This window comes from Eretmochelys imbricata, chromosome 6 (genome assembly GCF_965152235.1).
Source record: "Eretmochelys imbricata isolate rEreImb1 chromosome 6, rEreImb1.hap1, whole genome shotgun sequence".
NCBI classification, from domain to species: domain Eukaryota; kingdom Metazoa; phylum Chordata; order Testudines; family Cheloniidae; genus Eretmochelys; species Eretmochelys imbricata.
Genome location: NC_135577.1, coordinates 103,899,948 through 103,923,847, shown reverse-complemented (window position 1 = coordinate 103,923,847; position 23,900 = coordinate 103,899,948). Strand labels below are relative to the sequence as shown.

General features: G+C 40.9%; 2 protein-coding genes across 2 annotated transcripts; one reads left to right on the top strand and one right to left on the bottom strand.

Moving 5' to 3' along the window:
• Positions 1 to 833: 833 nt before the first annotated feature.
• On the bottom strand, positions 834 to 20,381 carry UBR7 (ubiquitin protein ligase E3 component n-recognin 7). Its single transcript, XM_077819307.1, has 11 exons — positions 20,140 to 20,381; positions 18,934 to 19,067; positions 17,776 to 17,836; positions 17,546 to 17,641; positions 13,792 to 13,845; positions 12,289 to 12,394; positions 9,866 to 10,053; positions 9,037 to 9,168; positions 8,480 to 8,642; positions 3,724 to 3,785; positions 834 to 2,399 (listed from the first exon to the last, which is right to left on the bottom strand). The coding sequence occupies exons 1-11, from the start codon at positions 20,302 to 20,304 to the stop codon at positions 2,307 to 2,309; spliced, it is 1,254 nt and encodes a 417-aa protein (XP_077675433.1). The 5' UTR covers positions 20,305 to 20,381; the 3' UTR covers positions 834 to 2,306.
• Positions 20,382 to 20,516: 135 nt separating this feature from the next.
• On the top strand, positions 20,517 to 23,900 carry GON7 (GON7 subunit of KEOPS complex). The gene is made up of 2 exons (XM_077819306.1): positions 20,517 to 20,937; positions 23,577 to 23,900. The coding sequence occupies exons 1-2, from the start codon at positions 20,727 to 20,729 to the stop codon at positions 23,684 to 23,686; spliced, it is 321 nt and encodes a 106-aa protein (XP_077675432.1). The 5' UTR covers positions 20,517 to 20,726; the 3' UTR covers positions 23,687 to 23,900.

Here is a 23,900-nt window from a genome sequence, read left to right as displayed (position 1 = left end):
AAGCCTCCCTACCTTTTGTAACTGTTCTTTGAGATGTGTTGCTCATGTCCGTTCCATTACCTGCCCTCCTCCCCCTCTGTCGGGAGTTGCCGACAAGAAGGAACTGACAGGGCATAGCGTCAGTGGTATCTAATATACCGACGCATGAGCGTGGCAGTCAAGAGGATGCCATTGCTGACCCTACAGATCCTGCTAAGGCAAAAGTCTCTGACAAATGTGCATGTTGATCAGCCAATTGTTCTAACAAATATTAGTGCAAGATCTCACAAGAAGTCCATTCTCTGGAAAGTTTTACTTAAAGTGAGTCAGGCATCTTAGAAGCCAGTATCTCATCTGTAAGGAAAAAGGCTAAGATCTGTTCTGTATGTATTGCAGATTTGTTTTGCTACTTAACCATTTAAAGAGACTTCCATTACAGAAACCTCTTGGTTAAAGGCACTGTTGTTCTGGGAGATCTGAGTCTTCCCTAGTTTTTATTTCAGTAAGATGCACTTGCTTGCTTTGGCTGATATCACCTTTGGGCAAAGTTTGAAGTTGCTATTTAAAAACCAAGTTCACTTACTTGATGTGGTTACCTTGTGGGCTTAGTGACTCCTTGAGTAGGATTGGATGAGGTACCTAGTTACTTTCCAATCAGCTGTTTATCATCCTTCCTGTTGTCCTTGCCTCTAGTTTCTTTTTACAGTGGAAGTCTCATGACCGTATACAGGAAGTTGGCTAAATCTATACACACCAACAGCCTTATTCCTGGGTTGAAAGATTTACTGTTTAGACTGGATGCATAAAGCCTAAACTGCACAACAGTAATTTTAAAAGCAACCATGACATGCAGATTGTCTGAACAGTAATTTTATTTAAATTTTACAGAATTATTTTTGGAGTTGAACTGCATATTTAACTCCAGTAACAATTTCTACAAAAAGAGCATATACAGTACCCAGAAATGTAGTTTTAAAAGCAACTTGTCATATCTGCATAAAACAAACCAATTAACTGAGTATCTATTTCTGCCAAAACTAGGTTTTGCACAGTGAGGCAGTCAAACAAAATTAATGGGGAGAGTAGTAAAGGACAAGTTTAAAAACAAAAAGCAATATGGTTGATGTAAAAGCAGACTCTGGGGAAAATACAAGCCCTTCAAGTACTATACATATCAACTGGGAGTTTAAGATTAACCAATGTAAAAATCTTCTCAAGAAACTCACTTTAAACTAATATGTAAATTCTGATATTTAAGTTTTGTTTTAAAGGACTTCAGTTGTAGATTGAGTCTTATGTCAAATAACCAGCAGAGTGGTTCCAAAAAGGTCACAAGTTTATACGGCAGCAAAGAAGAATAAGTCAACTTAACATTTTAAAATCTTTCACTAACATTTAAAAGCTAGAACAACTTAAGGTAGGTCAGTTTTTAAAAAACCCAAAAGCTTAGTTTGTAACCTATTAGTATCATCCCACATTTAGCATTCCATTTACATTCTAGTGAGAGGATAAAAGTGACAGCATTCTATTAATGTAAGATGTTACTGTACAATGAAACATGAACCAAGTTTTTCTAAAAAAGTAAAAAATAATGCCATAGGCTGTTGCTTGAAGACCAGTCCATGATTCCTTAATCTCCTCTGACCCAGAAAATACACTTCCATAGCAACAAAGAGTTAGTCTCTGCAACTACAATGCAATTTAAGTTCACATAATGACCCTACTTTTAAGCTGTGATTCTCCTCTAAGGATTTAAACATACTGTAATGTTTAGAGAATTATGCCCATCAGTCTGGTTAAACATTCCAGGTGAATGAGAACCTTCTGCCTTTGTATTGTAAACTTATGATAGTACCACTACACCAGAAGAGTTAGTATGGCAGTATTCAGACCAACAAAGCAACACTATACCACACTACAATGTAGATTTATCACCGATACAGAAGGCTGTCTGCCCCCATCTTTAGTATGGTATATAGCTACAGGTACTAAAGTGAAACAGGTCAAAGCCTAAAAGGGACACAAAGTGGCACCAAAGTTGTTTTAACAAGGACCAATTCACTCCCTCTGAAACAAAACCAACTTTTGACAACTTAAGTATACTGATGCTGTCTGAAATCTGCATGATATGTTGCTTTGCTATGACATATGTATAAGCTACAAAAGTAAGAAGTATTTTATGGAACAGAGCGAATGAGCAGAGTTGGAGGAGACCTCTTGGAAAGCAGGATTTAGAGAAAGAGGTCAAATATTAGCAAAGGTGCCACTTCTATTTACTGAAGGATGTTTTTTCCGTTTGTCCTTATGAAAGTCAAAGCCTTTTCAGTCTAACTGCAGTAGTACTGCATCCTATTTGTCCGTCTTCTCTTGCGTGACTGAAATTCTTCAAAGAATTGCTGAATGTCTTCTCTTTTAACAACCTGAGAATAAAATGAAACCCAAGTTGTGACAAACTAGTACAATAAAATAAAAGGAGTACTTGTGGCACCTTAGAGACTAACCAATTTGAGCATAAGCTTATGCTCAAATAAATTGGTTAGTCTCTAAGGTGCCACAAGTCCTCCTTTTCTTTTTGCGAATACAGACTAACACGGCTGCTACTCTGAAACAGACAATAAAATACATATCTGGAAAAGACAATCTAAGAGAGAAGTTTCTCAGGATAGATTTGCAATGCACACAAAACATACACTGTCTCACCAGCAGTATCAAGAAATCCAATTTGTTAAAAACAATGGTCCTGACCTGCCCAGTACAAAAGCATAAGTTCAATAATAAAGCATGTGAACTACCATCCTGCATGGCAAAAAAAGCAGCCCCAAGGGAAAGGAAGTAAAATGTTAGAAAAGTATAAAATTCTTGTCCAGCTCTTATGAACTATCAGGAACTCTAATTACAAAGTGAAATAAGGTGAGTGAGGTAATCGCTTTTACTGGAACAACTTCTGTTAAACAATCTTTCACGTTTACACACAGTAAGCTCGAAAGTTTCTCTTTCGTTAACAGAAGTAGGTCCAATAAAAGATTACCTCACTCACCTTTACTCTCAAGTATCCTGGGATCAACACTGTTACAGCAACACTACAAACAAAAATGAAATGACAGGACTGTAGTGGGTTGAAGACTGCATAATTGCATACACAGTGCCCGTATTTCAGCCAAGCTAGGAACAGAACCAAAAACAGTACCAAAATGTCTCAGCTGAGGTATTCTGGGGAAAAAAACCCACGGCTTTGAAGGTAAAAAGAAAGTTTAAGGTGTAAATTCTAGCACGGACTGACAATGGGATGTGAAGGCCTTGGATAAAGTATGACTGAATAGAGCAAGTGTGGTAGCAACACCTGTTCTTGCTCTTTTAAGAAATATTAAAGTGAGGCTGACAAAGGACACACAAGAGACTTAAGATGTTTATGTGGAAAAATGTCATATTGGATTAAAAATTCAACTCATTTATTTTGTTTATAAACTGCACTCATCAGTACTTTAATATGCTGATAATGGGTTGTTACAGAATAGAAGAGCCTAAAGATAAACAGACATTATGTGCACAATTACAAAGAGCCCAAGCAGTCTCTCAACCTTTCCTTTACTACAGCACATGCATTTTCTCAACCTTTAGTCAAAAATGGAGGTGACGTTTCTATTTCATTCTATTTTCACCCGTGCCCCCCCAAAAAAACTATGGAAATTTTAACCTGTCATAAAATATGTATTTTTTAGAAAACACTGTTTAGTTATAGCTTACTGTTCCTTCATCTGCAAATCTCCTGAGGTAGTCAGTCAGTTCTGTCTTTAGGTCGTTGTATTCTGGAAGAAAAAAATGGAAAAAACCCTCAATTGTCTGCTTCAATGATTGTTTGCTATCTCCTCTTGATAACTAGTAACTGACTAGACTTGCCTCTGTAAATGGATTTCAAGTTTGGATTATAAATTAATGAAGAGCTGCAGGAAGGGTTTATCCTAAGGTGGTTCTTAATTCTGTGTATCCTCCTACTCAATAACTTCACTTTGAGCACAAGTTGCTAACTGTTAGAGCTGTGAGCAATGGTGGCTTGTGACTTTGACAGGAGAAGCACAAATCACAAAAGTTATATCCACCCCCACTAACTGAATAGTAATAGCTATAAGATTATTAAATACACAGAAAAGATCATTCTCAATTAATCGGTTTGCAGAGAAAGAAAGTAATTCCAAATAAACAAGAGACAGTTAGGACAGTTTCATATTAATTTAAATGCTGGCTTATATTAAAGTCCTAAGCATAACTTGACATTGTTCAGCTAATGTTATATCTCTGCTATGAGCATTTTCATGCATTCAGATACCCTGCAGTCACTACGTAACTATAATGTAATCACATCAACTAAAAAAAAAAGGCAACATTAGCACTTTAAATAACACAACTTAGAAAACTGCTTTAAAAAAAGGTTTTATAATCACTTGGCAAATCAGAACCTGACAATCACATATTATTTAGTGGACTATTTGCTATAAAAATACAATATCAAAAACTCATTCAAAAAATTTCACGTCATAGCAAGAAACTGACAGTTATACATCCATTAAATGACGTAAGCTTACCTTATTCATATAGTGAAAATCAATTAGGCTTTCTTTTGAAGCAAAGCATGCAATAACATCATCGTACCAGGTCGGTTGCTTCTCCAGGAAAGACAACAGTTCTTTTTCAATGGATATTGTGGCTAGTGCACTAAGACAACCCTGATCCATTGTGCTCAAGTATGTCTTGATGCGTTTAAGGCAAGAAAAGATGCTTTTCACACACGCTGTTGTTGCTGGTATAGTGGCAACTAAGCAAAAAAAGCGGTATGCTTCCTTAAGCACCTCACAGAGCCCAGTTTCATTGATTAAGCGCAGCACGTCGCTAACAGAACGATTTTGAAACTGCTCATCTTTGAAGATAACACCATACTCATTCTTGAGATGATCTAAATCAAAGTAGCTGCCATAAGAATTGGAGAGTGAGGTAAAAGCATCTGTGGGGAACTGTTTCCTGAAAGCTGGAAATCTTGATGACTCTGATAGCTTAATGAAATGGAGGGCCTTTATGTCTACAAACCTGAGAGACAGCTGCAGAATGATGTTATCAACTATATCACTGTACAGTTGTAAATACATTTTCTGACCATCTTCAGAGGATCCATCTTCCAAATCCAGCCTATGCTTTTTTGAAGGTGAAGGTAAGGCAGTGAGGGTAGTGGCTGCAGAATTAAACACCTCTTTGAACTCCTCTTCTTTATGCAGATCACCAATCCTTGTGATTGTTAACTGAACTTGCAAATGGCAGTAATCTACATCAACAGTCTTTTTCTGAAGAACATCATCAAGAATGTCAGTGATGCTGAAGACGTTACGGTAGGAGTATGCCAAGAAAAGGAACGGGAAGTCATTTAGTTTTGTAAGGTATCCTATGGCTTGTCGCCGAGATTCTCCATCCCAACCACTGGTATTGACAATCTCCTGAAATACTTTGCACGGTTTCTCTCTTTCTGAGACAATGGCATGTAGGATTTGGCTGTTGGATGTCCATCGAACTGCACAGAGGGAAGGTATCCTTTGGCCCACAATTTGATCTAGCAGGTCACTGTGTTTGCTCAAGCATGTAAAAAAATGTGGAGAAGCCTTCCAAAGTTGCAAAAAAGCCACGGGTTTCTTTAATACGCTGCGCCCGTTGCTGGAGAACTACATCTAATTTGTGGGCAAAACAATGCACAAACAGAGCTTGTGGAGCTCTGTTCTAATTAGGGCTTGCAGACCTCCCAGCTCACCAGTAATCACTACAGCGCCATCATATGAATGAGACACAAGTTTTCTTTTGTAGTTGTATTTTAACAATACTGAATCCACAACCTGCTTCAAAGCAACTACGGTTCGATCTGCACTGTCATTTTTAAAACCCATGAACCGCTCCTGTGTTTGCCCATTCTTGTCCACGTAGCGTAACACAAGTGAAAGCTGGCTTATGTGAGAAACGTCAGTTGTTTCATCTACCTCGCAAGCAAAAAAACTGCACTCTATCTCACTGTCAATGTGGGATATTATTTCTTTAGCCACACATTTGATCAATTCGTTTTGAATGGTCTTTAATAAGTCAGAAAAATGGATGCATTTTTCTGCCAATAAACATTCAATCTCTTGTCATGACAAAAAAAAAATAACCAAAAAGTTCCCTGTAATTACCCTGATTGAGAGATTGTTCCATCTCACAATTGCAATGGAATGCAAGTTCCTGAAGAGATAAAACTGAAATATCAATTAGTCGCTTCAAAATCTCTCTGTTCTTCCTGACTTTCTTGTTGTGCTCTAAGATAGCAAGGTGCCTTTGCTCACTAAGCAACACATCTATAGGAGTACTTGCCTGCTCTAAGCGTTTCAAGGAAACTTCATTTTTTATGTGCTCTTGTGATGAGCTGTGTATAGATGTGCTTTGTGACAGATTTTTCCAGTCACAGTAACCTTCGTTAGCGCACATGGTTTTTTTAGTTGAAAGAAGCAAACGGCCAACAATATAGTCTGTTACTCATAGCACTGCCCGTTAGCCATTTATGGACTTTGTACCAAGATGTCTGAAATTGCCACGTTCTTTTCCTGCCTTTCTTCAAGACCTCCAGGGCTGGTGGTGTTCTGCCTTCCTTAATGACTGAACATCTCTCTTCTTGATATCTTAATGAAAATCCTCTTTTTCTCAGGTCACACACAATGTCATTTTCTACAGAAGTTATTACTGAAAATTTTAAAATCTCAAATTCAAAACACATGTCACCAAGTTCAGAACTGGCCTTATCTGCTACAATCAGGCCATGGCCTCCAACGGTGGTTACCATAGCAACACCTTTATAAACTGACAACTTGGTGTGGTAACTTGCCATGGTATCAAGGTAGCTCCTTGGGGCAATATTAGCTTTACCAAGATTTGAGCCTCATGCAGCACTACATTCTTCTAACTTTTTGGCATTGCATTTCACTACTGGACAGTGAGTTGTCAGATTTAAATCAAATCACAAACACTTATTGTGGATTTGTGAACTTATTTAATATCTATGTTTAAGTGTAAATCTATATTAATTCAATAACAAAGACTATGGAAAATCTTGCAGCTTTTAGGAATTCTTGGTTAGGCTGTACCTCATTTGCCTGGGCAGACGAGCTGGCTGTGAGGAAAGCAAAGTACTATCAACACTAAATGAGATGGATCAGAGAACATAGGATACAGATTCCATTTCTAGGACTTGGCAAGTCTTCAGCTCAGCCCACTGTTTCCTTACCAGATTCACAATACACCTCCCCGCAGCAAGTTACATATAGCAATCTGTACCTTTCTGAATGAGAATTAACTGAGCAAGAATCAAGCAATTTGTTCTGTTCTTGTAAATTTTAAACCTAAACCACTGATTTTTAGGAGCAACCAAGCATGAACACATACTCTGACACCACCCCTATGCCTAACATCACTGACACATACTTTCTATATAAGGGAACTCCCCTGTGCTTAGAGCAACCAGCTTAAATGGGCATTTTAAGGACAAAACAAACCTAAGAATCAAGTGCTATGAATAAATTAATACATCAGTACTAGCTGTTCTTTATATGTGAAGCGAGCTTCATTTGTTCAAAGCCTCGAGGGTTTATTAGCTTAAGTTCACTGGAGCAGAACAGATTCTACTCTGAGGTACAATACAGTCACACTGGCACATTGTGTTCTTCAGAAAAGCGGTAAGAGCATGAGTTGATACAATTGACAGTGTCTTCCACGTAGGAGCCCTAATTTATGACTCAGGACTCTGGCTTTTTGGCCCAGAAATGCTCAAACACGTCAGATATAGTGCAGCCTCTTGTTGAGGGACTGTTGCACCATTTTTTCAAGTACCTCCATCTTCATGTCTACAGACACTGGACCAGAGTTTGGGTATACTCCACAGAACACTGTCAGGAAATTCCATCTGCCCTGAAGCTGACGATTCCCCCACCCCGCAAATAATGCATATAAGAAGCTAACTAAACAGTAAAATTAAGCGAGTGCTTGACTTCCTCGTTCAGTCCTATGCTTTTCATGGTTACCCTTCCCTGCCTATTATCCACTTCTAATGACAGCTGTGCAGGGCAGGGAAATTGTATTTGCACTGTTGATACTATATACATAATGTATGAACACAGAAAACAAAGCTAGCTAATACTAACATGTCAACTTTCGAGAAGAAATTACCACTGCCAGAACACTGACGACCTGCTGAATTAGAAAACAAGCAGAAGTTTCTAGAAAATCTACTTCTTTAATGTAAATAGTAAACAACAGGCTGGAGACAAAAACATTCAAGGTTTCCTATAGAAACTTGTCTGGAGGCTAGTTAAACAGTCTCTTATAAGTTGCTTTTTAAAGACACGGTTGCTATTTAAGTAGAAAGTCTATTAAATAGCTCCTTTAGGTAAGATATATGTATTTAAAATGCTATGCTGAATTCCCAAAATGAAGTTATATTTACCACAGATGAGTTCTACTTGCTGGACTCTGTTCATGCTATTAAGCGTGTCCATTAAAGGATCTCTTCTGTCTGTTTCCTGGTCACTTGTACCTTTATTCTCATAGGCCAAGACAGTGTCACATTCATCAATCAGGAATTGGACATCCAGTTCTGAATACATTTTCTGAAGAGTAAAGTAAAAGTTATTTTCCAGCTTAAACTTTACGGACCATCTGCCAACCTTTCAAGCCCTCTCGCAAAGAAATAACATTTACCACATTGTTTTATATCTGCAAGTATTTCAGCTATTTCTTGTGAATGCTTCCAGAACTGTGCTTACTTTAGACAGTAGGTAAATAAATACAAAATGTTCACAGGCTATTATATACAATTAATTCTGAAGATGAGAAAGTCATCAGATAAGATCCACACTTGTTTCCTTAGGTTAGTGGAATGTTTTCCAGTACATATTTACATTCAGAACAAGGAAGTTTTATAAACTATTATTTGACTTCTCTCAGTAGAGTCTTCAAGGAACTAATATAAATGTTAGCCTAGAAAACAAAATGCATACATACTAAACAGTCTTTGCATGTGCACAATTTACTCCGCCAGTTAGACGGCCAAAAGGTGGCAGCATCCTTCTTCAGAGACTGTTTGGTCTGGAGTTCTTGCAGCTTACAGACCGGTTCATCGTTCTTTGTAACTGTCTGAATTAAAATGAAACAAGTCAGTATTTTTCACTTCTATTTTATTTCAAAGGGGTTTAATTCAGGTTTTTTCCAGTTTGTCCTTTTCTTAGCTACAATACTGTCCTGCCTTGATCCCCCCCCCCCCCTTTTTTTTAAAGCTCCCTAATGTGGTGTTCAGAGTAAAGTTCGAATTAGGACACTGCTGTATACCCAGGAGAATCAACTAAAACTGCTAAAGACATTCATACTCTAAATTAATTGATTATCCTTCTTACAAATAAACATCAGATTCAATGCAAAAGCTATAAAGGGCTCAGAAATCAGATCTGGGCTAGCCTGATGGCACAGTTACAGTGGGTGGTACTTCCACATTAGCAAACAAATTTAGAAGTGATCTCAGGCTGATCAAATAACAAAGGGGGTGACATCAGAAGAGGAATGGAAGATCTTTGCTGAACATACTGTATTCCTGTATGCCCTGGTCTACTGGCTGATCAACTGACGCATTAACCTTTCACAGCAGTATTTACTGGCACGTCCACTGCAGTGGAGACTGTGCTAGGACAATTACATAAACTTTGAGTAATATTTAAGTAGATGAAGTATAGAAAGGGAGCATGGAATATATGTTTCCCATTCACACAACCAAAAGAGGAGCTTTGCCCACACTAAGCAGAGCAGGAACATAAGACCATAAGAAAAATGTGCAGTTTACCTCTGGACATTTCGACCCAGAACTAGTAGATGGCTCATTATACTGTTCAACTTGCTCTTCCTCCTTGATCTTCCCTTGGAGATCTCCTCCACTTTCCTTTTTGACTTCTCTGTTCTGTTCTTCAGTTTCCTTGACATTCAGCACAATCCTTTCATCTTCAAGTGAGGTCACTTTGGTCACAGTAGGAACTAGAAAATGTATATCCATAACTAACATAAGCTTGCTGGACAAAGAAATCAGTTTCAGAATTTCTTTTGATACTTTTGATTTCTTTTGTCATACAAGTGCTCAAACTGCAATGTACACTTCAATAAAAACAAGGATATATTCTAGAGCTATCTGGGGACATCATGTTCTCATTAAACAATAATAAAATTGCTTAATCTTTTATCACAGCTTCCTCATACCCCTCACGCCTCCTACTGCAAAAACAGTGTTAAAGAACAAGTCGCAGTAAGTTTATTTTTATTAACTGAAAGACCGATCTAAACTGCTTAACTCCTTTGTGCCTTCCCACTTCCAAAGCAGAAAAGAAAACTTGCATTGTTCTTTCATCCTGAAAGCCTAGAGTTTACTGGAAAATAATGGAGAAAACGGGGGAGGGGGAATACCATGATCTCTCACAGTGCTGAAAGCTCCTAGGATGCTACTCTTCCTCTGAGTTCTTGAAATTCATTGGTATTTGAAAAAGATTGGATGGTAGCCAGGTACTTTCTCTGATTTTATTTTATTATTTTATTCCTGATATACCCTTGAAACTTTATTTTTTTCAGACAAACAGAAGGAAGAAACCAAAAAAAGTTTAATTTATTATAAAATACACTTTTAGAATGTTTACAGAGGTCTTAAAGACAAACAAAAAGAACAATATTCTGTGAGGATGATGAAACAGTCTCCCAATTTTACAGAGGCTTCTCAAAAAACAAACTGGTTTAAATAATTTCTCCATATATATCTATAAAGCGTAATTATGAATCAATTACAAATAAAATTAAGCAAACATACATAAGCACATCACTCTCAAGACCTGGAACACACTGTTGCAGATGCTCTTAAATTCTGAAGCATGAAAGACATGACTGCTGCTCCTTAAGAGCACTGCTTCTCCCTCAGTCAGTGAAATTGCCAACATAATTTTCTAGAGTGAGTGAATATTAATCAAAGCGATCAAACATTTCACTGTGACCATGTGCTACAGAGTTTGCTCTTTACCTCTTAGTTATTTTACCAGGGAAAAGCCTCTGTCATCTCTTTTCAAAGCAATCCTGGGGGATATAAAAATGGATAGACCTCCACTAGCTTCCTTCATGATTTAGTGAAGCACTCTCAGCACCAAGAGCACTACAGTGCTAGAGCATATTATATAACTATGCTATTTGGTTCCCCGTATATAATGGGTTTACTTCTTTGACATGTAATCAAGTGTATGCTCCATGCCATACCTATTCTAAGAAAAAGCACTGTCATGTATTTATACTATAAGAGGATTCCATGTATGAAATCCTTGGACATCAACCCCTTAGATACATCCTGAGGTAGCCAACTTTTTATGACCTGACAGGTCATAATCAGCAATTGATAATCAACCATTTGGAAGTGAGCACCTTCAGCCAGCCACCTGCTGTGGAGCAAAGCAATTTAACTTAAGAACAGCCAAACTGGGTCAGACCAAAGGTCCATCTAGCCCAGTATCCTGTCTTCCGACAGTGGCCAATGCTGGATGCACCAGAGGAAATGAACAGAACAGGTAATCATCAAGTGATCCATTCCCTGTCGTGCCCAAAGGGAAGATGATTCCCTTTCTTTCTAGCTCCTACATTACTTCTACTCCTGAAGAGAAGAATGTGCAGCAAAGAACACTAGGACTCCTGTATTTATTTTGATTAGACAACTGGAGAGTTGTTTTCCCTAGGAGAGACCACATCCCAAACAGAACAAAGGGGAACTCTCCAAATCCATTCAATGCAGAATCACCCTTCAGGGTCTATTCAAAGTTACTCCAACATCATCTCTCCCCCAACCTCTGTTTCCCTATACCTACGCCCAGTGTTGTAATGTCTTTTCAGTAATTTTGATTTAGCCTAGAACATAAACACCGGGGGGCAAGAATCAAGTCTTTTTGCAATATTTGCCATAAACACCTACGCTGAGAAAATACACTTATAAACTACTTTCAAAACTAAAAAAAAATAAGATTTTATAAAACTTAAGAATTAGGCCTTCCTTTTTTTTATAAAGCAAAAAACCTAAAGTTGCCACATAAGCTAGTTTATTGCCTGAGGTTTTTGTCTAAGTAGTAACACAATCTCTTCAGCCTTATCAGCAAATATCTGTCTTCCACTTGATAGGCTTATGTGAGTTAAGTCAGCTATGTTTGGGAGGTTTATAGAATGGAAATATTAATACAGCTCTCCTAATTTTACCTGCTAACTGTGAAGTATACGCCCAAAGAAAAGCACAGCAATTCATGCAGGCCTGGCACACCATCTCATGGAAGTCCCCGCTCTCAGGGGGAACTGCACCAAGGTGCTGTCAAGAAGAAATAGGAACATATGACAGAGACATATTAGTTGCAAATTAATAGATTCTGCAGAGTATTTTTTGCTCTAGGTTTAGTGGCAGAAAAACAAGCATCATGCCCACCTCTTCCCTCATGTTTTCAGTATTCCCATTATCAGTATATTATCCCCAGTTTGTCCTCCATACCTAGCATCCGTACTGCTAGAAGATGAGAGAGGACCAATCAAATTTAAGGAATGTATCCAGATTATTAGCCTCTCTTCACATGTCAATCCCCCGAGAAGTCTGGACTCCATCAGCCAAGACAGCGGGAATACTTATGGATACTTTCAAATCTTGACTATCCTAAAAGGACAGCTACCACACGCTGCAGTTTTAAGTAGCCCTCTTATTTAGTAATCTGAGATTCTCTAAATGCTGAACGAGGTTTATAAAACATTGTATCCTTCTTCAGCTTCAGTATGGAAGCAATGTGAAAAGAGTTAGATACAAAATCTAAACTGTCTTCAAACAAACTGGTGAGAAACATCAAGATGAATAAAATTACCTCCATTTTCTTTTGACAAATTTTTATAGTTACAGCTAGAATATTCATCAAAAATACTTAATATCTAATACAAAACATTTAGGAAAAAAATGCTATGATTTATCTGAATCAGAGCGTCTATAATTAATGCAAGATATACTATACCAACAATATTCCTATTTCATGTCTTTGTTCCAGGACTTCAACCATTCTACTTGCTTCAGTCTGGTTTTGAATTTCACCATCTACCCTTCCCAACACGATAAGCTGAACCCCTAACCCTGCATAAAGCAGGTGATTTTCAAAGGCAACAATGTGACCCAGGCACCCAACTCCCATTTACTTTCAATGGTAATTGGGTGCCTTGGCCATTTGCCTTGAAAAAAATCTTCCCTAAAGTTCCTAATCAGGCACTGAGTGTGCAGCTTGTTCCCTCCTATCCAAAACAGATATGGCTCTAAGTTAATGTCCCATTAAATGAGCTGCCATTCACCACAGATCATGATCACAGTTGATAATGGTGTGCTCAATAACCTTCTCCAATTCCAATGAAACGCTATCATTCAGAACAGTCTTCCATAAAACAAAGTTTTAGATGTCTATTGTCACTTATTAGGACTAGTTTAGATAATAAGAGCAACCTTGCATAAAGTAGAGGTCCTCTCCATTTTGCGTACTAGTTCATCATGAGGACTGCCAGCATGCAAGAATAAAGATTTAGGTTTTTTCGTACAGCCTGAAAAGAGCTAATCTGAAAACTCTTGCCCTGGTTCTCAAAAGATCCCTGTCTACCTTTCCAAGTAAGATTTGCCATAAGGAAAACACTAATTTTAGCCTATTTCCAGACAAGATGACAATTTTGTTAAATACATATCCTTACCCTTCCATGGAACCAGTCTTCACAAACTATGCACTGGATCATTTCATCTGGGATCTAGAAGAATGGTTATATTATTAGCAATAATATCAACCTTCAAAGTTTCTCACAGGACTTTAAGTGCCATGTATTCTGAAGAATATACAAGTGAATCACTTTCCACAGTGAGACACTTAAATCGCATAGCCATGATAAATACTTACAGCCTCACCAGCCAAAGTTTTATTAAATCATAGAAGTCTTTATTAAATCATAGAATATCAGGGTTGGAAGGGACCACAGGAGGTCATCTAGTCCAACCCCCTGCTCAAAGCAGGACCAATCCCTAATCTTTGCCTCAAATCCCTAAATGGCCCCCTCAAGGATTGAACTCCCAACCCTGGGTTTAGCAGGCCAGTGCTCAAACCACTGAGCTATCCCTTTGAAGCACTTGTAATTTGTTATATTCTGGCGACTAGAGATTCCCAATTGTCTAACAAGATTATTTTTGCATTGTTGCCAGATATGCTCTCTGTGACATTCTGCACTCCAAATTTACCATTGTGATGTAATTATGCTATGTTTTGTACAAAGTATGCCTTGTGAAGTATCATTCTAAAAGTCTTGATCTGCTAAACATTAATATCTCATTGGATTGTATGTGAAGTTATGAAGTTTTGCTATGTATGTGTAACAAAGATATGAAGTTGGAAACATCCACAACTAGCCTTTCAGGTAAAACAATGAAGAAGCTACACAGTGCTAACAGTCCATCAACAAAGACAATGGAAGAGCTTAACCTCACCTCTGGACTCTTCAGTCAGCTATGGAAAATGGCTGCCATGACTCAGTGGGAACATGCAAGGGCTTGTGACCAAATCACATGATACTGAACTCCATTTTGGTACCAGTACTTTTCTACGAACTGGGCTGGAAACCTTATTTGGAACAAAGAGTTTCCTGCCATATGGAAAAACTATATAAGAGGGAAGTGACCTCATGAGTAGGAATCACTCCCCTACAAGACAACACCTGGAAACACTGGAGGAACAAAGACTGAACTGAGGAACAGGGTCCCAGGTGGGAAAGAAAAAAAGCTTCCTGCATGTGTAAGGAAGCTAAAATCTGCTTGTATCATCAGTCAGGGTGAGATATTGCTGATTCAAATCCTATCTAGTTTGTGTGAGACAGACTGCGATTTTAATTTCCTAGGTAATCTGCTTTGATCTGTTTGCTATCACTTATAATCACTTAAAATCTATCTTTCTGTAGTTACTAAACTTGTTTTATCTTAACCAGTGTGTTTTTAAGTGAAGTGTCAGAAGCTTGGCTCTGTAAGCATGGGCTGTTGCATATCTTCTCCACATTGAGGGGGAAGCAGACTAATTTAATGAGCTTGCACTATACAGAACCCTGTACAGTGCAAGATGGTATAATTCTGGGTTTATACTCTAGTAGGGGTACAAGGCTGGGGAGCTGGGAAATTGGCTGGTGCCTTCATTGTCAGTCCATGAGCGGCTTAGGTAAAGCACTCAGGTGACAGGCGTGCTACCTACTGTCCTGTTGGGTGATAACAGGGCCTGGAGGGGCTGGTTGGGCATCACCAGCAGAGCAGTGTGGGAGGCCAACCCAGCTGAATGGTATGAGAGCACAGTAGTTCCAATGGCTTCCAGGCTTCACCCCGGGGATGACAACTGGTCACACACTCACAACAAAAAAGACAGACAAAAATCATTTCTTCACTGCAGTGCACTTACGACCCCTTTCTCATAAGTGGAAGTGTATAAATAATGGACACATCAGAAGCAGGAAGAGGTATTTATGTTAGGAGTCTCATCAGGTTTGCAGTAGGAGAGCTAGACCTGCTAATTCAACTTTAGAATTCTGTCAAGCATAATACAAGACACTTTGGTTTATTATTAAAGCATTGTTGTTTTTAAATAGTCTTTCATAATAAAGTGCTAAATGTCCCAAAACTTGGCAGAGTTGATGTTGTACTGTACTTCAAAATTATAGTGTTTGTCATATTAATTTATACATTCATATGGGTTTAACAAGAAACCAGATGTTTGTTTTTCTGCATTTGCTATTTTGGTATTGCCTATTCCCAAGATGCCCTCTGTGACAAGAATTCACTATTGCTTATACAAGTATATTTTAGTAATATTTTATACTATTCAAAAATACAAAATATTTAGCAAAATACTATAAACACGTTCTAACTTTCCTTATCCATTGAAGAGGTGAGAGACAGACCAGCTATAATTCAATATTTTGAAGAGAAAAAAAAAACCCTGAAATATTATGTGCCAGTCAAGTAAAGTGGTGAATTTTAATTCAGATATGATGGCTTCATAATGTACAATACTAGTGCTGGGAACTCTGATACGGAATATGTTTTTTATCATTAATTTCTTAGAGAATGTGCTTTGTTATTTAATAATCTGAGGGGGGGTTTATTATTATTTTGAATTTTCAGGTGAACAAATACAGAGTTGAGACATTATGATAAAAAAATAATTGGAAATCCAAGATTAACACACAAGCTGACTCACTTTATTGTGGGAACTGCCCAGCATTAATTTATCAGGATGTAGGGGTAAAATGAAGCATGATTTTATCTGTTGATGGGGGGCTGGCCCTTCATTTAAGTTTTTGAATGGAGAAACAGCATTAATTTATTGCCTGTCTTCCTTGTCTATCTTAAGGCAAAACATAATTGTACTCTTAAACATTATGCAAATGCAGACTACTATGTAAAATGATTAACAAAAGTAACACCGCAGGTAAGATCTCTCTGTTAAGATGGAGTCCATTCTGTGGAAGAATTTGATGATCATCATTCTACATGAGAACACCCATATTGGGTCAGACCAAAGATCCATCTAGCCCAGTATCCTGTCTTCTGACAGTGGCCAATGCCAGGTGCCCCAGAGGGAATGAACAAAACAGGTTATCATCAAGTGATCCATTCCCTACTGCTCATTCCTAGCTCCTGGCAAACAGACGCTAGTGACACCATCCCTGCCCATTCTGGATAATAGCCATTGATGGACCTATCCTCCATGAACTTATCTAGTTCATTTTTGAACCCTGTTATAGTCTTGACCTTCACAACATCCTTTGGTAAAAAGTTCCACAGGTTGACTATATGTTGTGTGAAGAAATATTTCCTTTTGTTTGTTTTAAACCTTCTGCCTGTTAATTTCGTTTGGTAACCCCTAGTTCTTGTGTTATGAGTAAATAAAACTTCCTTATTTACCTTCTTCACACCAGTCATGATTTTATAGACCCCAATCATATCCCCCCCCTTAGTCATCCCTTTTCCAAGCTGAAAAGTCCCAGTCTTATTAGTCACCTCTCACACGGAAGCTGTTTCATACCACTCATAATTTTTGTTGCCCCTTTCTGAACCTTTTCCAATTCCAATATATCTTTTTTGAAATGGGGCAACCACATCTGCATGCAGTATTCAAGACCTGGGCGTACCATGGGTTTATACAGGGGCAATATGATATTTTCTGTCTTATCTATCCCTTTCTCAATTATTTCCCACACCCTGTTTGCTTTTTTGAGTGGATGTTATCAGAGAACTATCCACAATGACTCCAAGATCTCCTTCTTGAGTGGTAACAGCTAATTTAGACCCCATCATTTTATATGTATAGTTGGGATTATGTTTTCCAATGTGTATTACTTTGCATTTATCAAAATTCTATGCAGAAAAAAAGTCTGTGCACTTTATCCATAGTATTATTACTAATTGTGCATTTCTTACCTCATCTTCAGGATCAGGATAAGGTCTTTTACAAACACAGTATAATCCGTAGAAGTTGTGATTATATTTATTGCCTGAATTCACTTTTCCCTTTTCCTAGAAGGGAAATGGGGTATATGTTTTAATGTACAACCTGGTGAAAAAACATGAACTTTCTTGAGAGATTGTACAACCTGAAGACAATTCTTGTCCTATTCTAATCTCCTAAGAGATGACCCACATAAACTTACTGGAAATAGCTTGCACTGCAAATTTTTGAATTTGCTGTTTCCACAGTCACAGCGGAAGTTTCTGGAAAGAAAGAGACATAATAGTTCAGATTGTTTATGCTGTCTTAAAATAATGTCTTATTCTTATAAGTGCTCCTTATTTAGAGCCGTGACACGCTCTCACAAGCTATTTAAACAAAAACATATGTGAGAATTGGCTAGACTGTCCTGAAGCCTTTCCATCTCATGCTGTGATTGTCAGATCTCAGCTCAGCAGTGTTGAGTTACATCAGTATTTGGTTGGGAAACCTCAATGGAAGATCTAATTGTTGCTGCTGTAACTACTCACATGCATAAAGGCAAACATGTTTTACTGTTTGCAAGACTGGGGCCTAAGTTAGTTGGATGTCATGGGAGCCTGTATTACTGGACATACTGTCTTTTGGATGAGATATACAACTGAACTCCTTCCCACTTACGATCATTCAAGATCACACTGAAATGTTTGTACTAAGAGGGGTATTAGTTGGGGTGCTCTAGGTGGGAAAACTCTCCTTTGGGCATTACATCTGCCTACCAAAGATTCAGTTTCAATACATTCTGATGATAATCTTCACCTAATATATTCAAATATTTTTCTTCATTTAATCTACACTATTGGGTAGTAGTGCTGTGTTTTGTTGAACAGCCATTACATTCTACCCAAGAGGTGGCTGCATGCCAATGATTAGCACTGTGAACACTACGTATTTTACTTGATTCAGATGCACGTGGCAGGCCTTAATATTTAGAAAGTTCTTTACAATGAATAAAAGTGCTTATAAAGCATATGAACAAGAATACTTTATAATTTAACAGAGAAACATAATCTGTACTTTGAAAATTGGTTTTTTTAAGATCAATGTTGTTTTTTCCTGAAATCAACTCCCCCACAAACCCATGTAGTATTTGCTTTAATGAAAGGACCCAACTGTACTGTGAACCTCTTCCGTGCCATTTCTGCCTCTGCAACCAGCAAATGTTCTCCACACATATCAACACCTCTTTAAGAAGATGGGCACTTAGCATAAAGGCACAGACGACTTTTTGGCGTGATGCTTTACTTCTTCACAATATGACAAATAAAAAAAAGTGTCTCAGAAATTACTCCAATATCTCCCTCTTCCGAAAAAGCTTTACCTTTTTGTATACAGTTCAAATAACTTGTGCGTGCCATGACATTCATAACTGCAGGCTAAACAGATTCCTGCTGGTTCTTCTCCTGGGGGGGTGCAAGTACTGCAGGCATACAAGGCTTGTCTTTTCACAGCACCCTACAATGACAAGATAAATGCCTGTAGAAATGCAGAAATAATTGAAGGAAAATAACTCGCTGTTGAAGTAGTAAATGCAGTTTGTGTCAGAAGAACTGGATTTAGGAGCAAGTTAGTGTTTGGTGGGCAAGCTGACAGTGGGTGCAACAAACATACAGTACAAGTCATTTAGTTAGTACATTCCCAAAGTTGCCAAGTGCCTTCTTGTAGTCCAAAATGCTGACCTATGAATAGCTCTTTAAAAGGGGATAGACTAAAGTAAATGCCATGAAGATATGAAGATATGTTTCCAGGCCCTAGAAATGAAAATTTTTTTTCAAGACTAGGCTCTTGCAATATGTGACATGCGCCCTCAGCCCTGTACTTGAAGAAATACGGAGTGGGATAATTTGTTGGAGAGGAAACTATGGGTTAAGTGAGTTCAAAGCTAGGCAGAGTGCTCTGGACATCAAGTTCTCTATTTACCCACAGAGCAGGCAAAGACCCCAACTTTGTCTCCCATCAATGACCATCACATAACATTTGCCAGCCAATGACTGCATTTTGTCTGATGGGGTAAACTCTTGAACTGTGCTGTTGTGTAGCCCCACTATCAGCCTGCAAACCATGTGTGGGAGAGAGAAAGAGCGCAGAAAGACACCCTACCAAAGACAGGGTATCCCAAAATACAAGGATGTTGGACCTCACCCTCTGCCCCAGAGGCACCATCTCCGCAGTCCAGCCTTGCCACTGAGCTTGCCACAAAGGGGGCACCGAGTGCAAGGCACAAGGGGAGGCCAAGCACCAGCCCCCGGCCCCCAGTGGCACTTGGGCTCTGGCTCAATAAGGACCCCACCTAGGGACTCCTGAAGAAAATCAAAGACTAACCCCGCCCCGCAACAGCCTCACCACACACACCCCGCTTGTTCCCTCGCCGCCCCCCCCATCGCCCCACACCTGCCCCGCCCCGGGGAGCCGCTCCCCGTACAGCTGCCTCAGCCCCGAGCCCGTCCCCCGCTGTTTCTTCTCCGCCTGCAAGAGGCTCCCGGCCCGAGCCTCTGGCTCGCTCGCCCGCCCGGCCCCGCCCCCTCACCTGGGAGTAGCTGCAGCGCTCGTGATCGCTCCCACCCAGCACCGCCCGCGCCTCCTTCTCCAGCTCCTCGTTCTCCGCCAGCACGTCAGCCAACGAGACCACGGGCTCCTCCGGGGCCCCCGCGCAGCCGCCAGCGGGCTCAGCGCCCCCGGCCGCAGCCTCCATCGCGGGATCCGACCGAGGCAGATACGGCTCAAGGCGGGAAACGAGACCCAACGCTGGGGGGCGCCGCCACAACGGAAGCGGAACTGCCAACACACCACGTGACACGGAAGACCGCAAAACAAGGGTTCAGCGCGTGACACGGGCCGACGGGGCACATAGCAACAAGTCACACAGGGTGGGGCGGGGCTGGTCAGTACCACGTGACGGAGGAGGCGGTGTCACATGACGGGGCAGGTGGCGGTCGGACAATTCCCGCGTAATGGCCCCGCGAGAGTTACTGCGCGCGCCGTTCGGCTCCTGGGGCGAGTTTGGAGGGGCCGTTGCCTCGTGGGCGCCGAGGGCTTCCGGGTTAGGGCGCGTAGGACGGATTCCGATTGGGCAGTTCCGCTACCGGTCTCTGCCCCTCGGGCCGGGCTGCAGGGATGGAGCTGCGGGCGCAGCTGACCGGGCGCGAGGGACAGGAGTGGCCGCTTCGCGTGCGCTGCCAGCCTGAGGCCGGCGCCGGCGGGGAGCTCCGGGGGCTGCTGCGCGGCCTGTCCCAGCTGCAGGAGCAGGTCTCGGCGCTGCTCGCGCCCCTAGTGGAGCAAGAGCGCGGGGGGCTCGCGGGGGCGGGGACCGCAGCGGGGTCACTGGGTGAGTGAGGCGCGGGGCCTGCGGCGGAGCTGCTGGAGTCGGGGTGGGGTTGAGTGGCTCTGGGCCAGGGGCGGGCAAACTTTTTGGGCTGAGGGCCACCCCTGGGTATGGAAATTGTGTGGTGGGCCATGAATGCGCAGGAAACTAAAAATTCATGTTCCGACAGGAAAGGAGTACTTGTGCCACCTTAGAGACTAACAGATTTATTTGAGCGTGAGCTTTCATGAGCTACAGCTCACTTTATCGGATGCATGCAGTGGAAAATACAGTGGGGAGATTTATATACACAGAGAACATGAAACAATGGGTGTTAACCATCACTCTCATTACAGTTTTCAGAGTAGCAGCTGTGTTAGTCTGTATTCGCAAAAAGAAAAGGAGTACTTGTGGCACCTCAGAGACTAACCAATTTATTTGAGCATGAGCTTTCGTGAGCTACAGCTCACTTCATCGGATGCATACCGTGGAAACTGCAGCAGACTTTATATATACACAGAGAATATGAAACAATACCTCCTCCCACCCCACTGTCCTGCTGGTAATAGCTTATCTAAAGTGATCATCAGGTTAGGCCATTTCCAGCACAAATCCAGGTTTTCTCACCCTCCACCCCCCCACACAAATTCACTCTCCTGCTGGTGATAGCCCATCCAAAGTGACAACTCTTTACACAATGTGCATGATAATCAAGTTGGGCCATTTCCTGCACAAATCCAGGTTCTCTCACTCCCAAATGGCCCAACTTGATTATCATGCACATTGTGTAAAGAGTTGTCACTTTGGATGGGCTATCACCAGCAGGAGAGTGAATTTGTGTGGGGGGGTGGAGGGTGAGAAAACCTGGATTTGTGCTGGAAATGGCCTAACCTGATGATCACTTTAGATAAGCTATTACCAGCAGGACAGTGGGGTGGGAGGAGGTATTGTTTCATATTCTCTGTGTATATATAAAGTCTGCTGCAGTTTCCACGGTATGCATCCGATGAAGTGAGCTGTAGCTCACGAAAGCTCATGCTCAAATAAATTGGTTAGTCTCTGAGGTGCCACAAGTACTCCTTTTCTCATTACAGTGCGTATGGTAACGCCCATTGTTTCATGTTCTCTGTGTATATAAATCTCCCCACTGTATTTTCCACTGCATGCATCCGATGAAGTGAGCTGTAGCTCACGAAAGCTTACGCTCAAATAAATTTGTTAGTCTCTAAGGTGCCACAAGTCCTCCTGTTCTTTTTGTGGATACAGACTAACACGGCTGCTACTCTGAAACTTGTTCAGACAGGGACACTCTTACAATAATTACTGGGCTGTTTGTGGATTTTACCACACAATTTTGCTCCTGTCTGAACACAAATTGAATGTTGGCCTGGATTTGTCAGGCATCAGCTTCACGTCATTGGAACTCATTGAGATTTACTAGCCCCCTGCTCTCAGAAATCTCCTCTCATGTAGTTTCCAACAGCCCACAATTGAGTCGCCTCTGGGTACTAGGAAAGTCATCTAAGCCAACAAGTAGCAGGCACCTGAGCTTGCACGTTTCAGGCTGTGATGGCTCATGAGGCGCGTTTGGGTTGTGCAGCTGGAGTAACATGCATGTCCTCTCGCCCATAATGCAGAAAGGCCTGGCAGTGGAGCGGGGCAAACCCCTAACCCCATTCCTGGGTGGGTGGAGCGGGGAAAGCCCCCGACCCCATTCCCCGGCTGGAGCGCTGGGTGGGTGAAGCGGGGCAATGGAGCTCAAGGGCCAAATTAAAAGGTCTGACAGGCCAGAAGTGGCCCACAGTCCATAGTTCCCTCCCCCACCCCCCCGCTCTGGGCAGTAGCTGGGCATGGCGCTGACGGGGAGGGAAGGGGTTGGGTGACAAAGCATAAGCCCCAGTGCGGTGAGAACTGGGTGCCAGGCGCTCGTGTGTCACCCGGTTCAGTTGGCCGTGAGACTGCTGGGGTTGCCCAGATGAGCCCTGCTCCACCATCGCCCTGAGTGTGTGCGGGCGCACGGCAGCCCTCATTTGTCTCCCTGGGGGTAGAGACGTGGATTGGAGGCAGGTGTGTGTAACTGAACGGCATCCTCTTTTGACTCAGCCGACATGTTCAGGGGTTGCCAGTCCATCAGCCTTCCCTCCCAGTGCTACATAGGAAGGCGCCTGGTGTGGTGATGAGGGTGCTGATCTAGAAAGGGTGGAGAATCACTCACATTGATCATTCAGTTCCAATAGAAAACCCAGTAAGTCTGTTGAATGTTTTGTACAGGAGTAATTTCTAGAGGGTCAAAGCTATCACAATCCCTCCACCTTAGGGGATAGAAACATAACATTCAGACTTGTGGTGCCCTTTTCCAATAAGAAAAGCAGGTCTTGTGGGGTTTTGTCTGTACCCTACACATAGTGTCAGTGCAGAATCACACAACAAAATGGTATGGACTTACAGATAAAGAATGTGAAGAATCCATAAATAAACAACTTTGAATGACATGGTTTCGGGGGGCAGGGGGAGCATGTTTCAGCCACAACTTTTGCTCCAGGAAGGCACCTGGAAAAAAAGAGTTTCTCTGTCCTCTAACCCATCCACAGTTTTTCCTCAGGAAATGGATTTGTGACTATTTTTTGTATTTCTAGTATTAATTTGTATTATAATTTTAAAAGGTGATGTTGGGGAGGAAGAGGCGGAGGAGGAAGATGAAGAAAACAACACTGATGTCAAAACGTGTGTGGATGGACCACCTTTAAAACGGACAAAAAATCAGCACTCCTAACTATTGCCTTAAAAGCTATTTAATTTAAAAAAAAAAGACTTTTCTGCTGTTGCAAATGTTAGTGTTTATATTGCACTGTTGTACCTCTGGAAGAAACTATTTTTGGAAACTAGACAACTACATTTGTGTTCCTTTTGGTTAAGTTTTAGAAGGAAAATGCCTTTTTCTTTTTCTGGTATTTAATGTTACTAATAAAATACCTGACAAAAAGAGA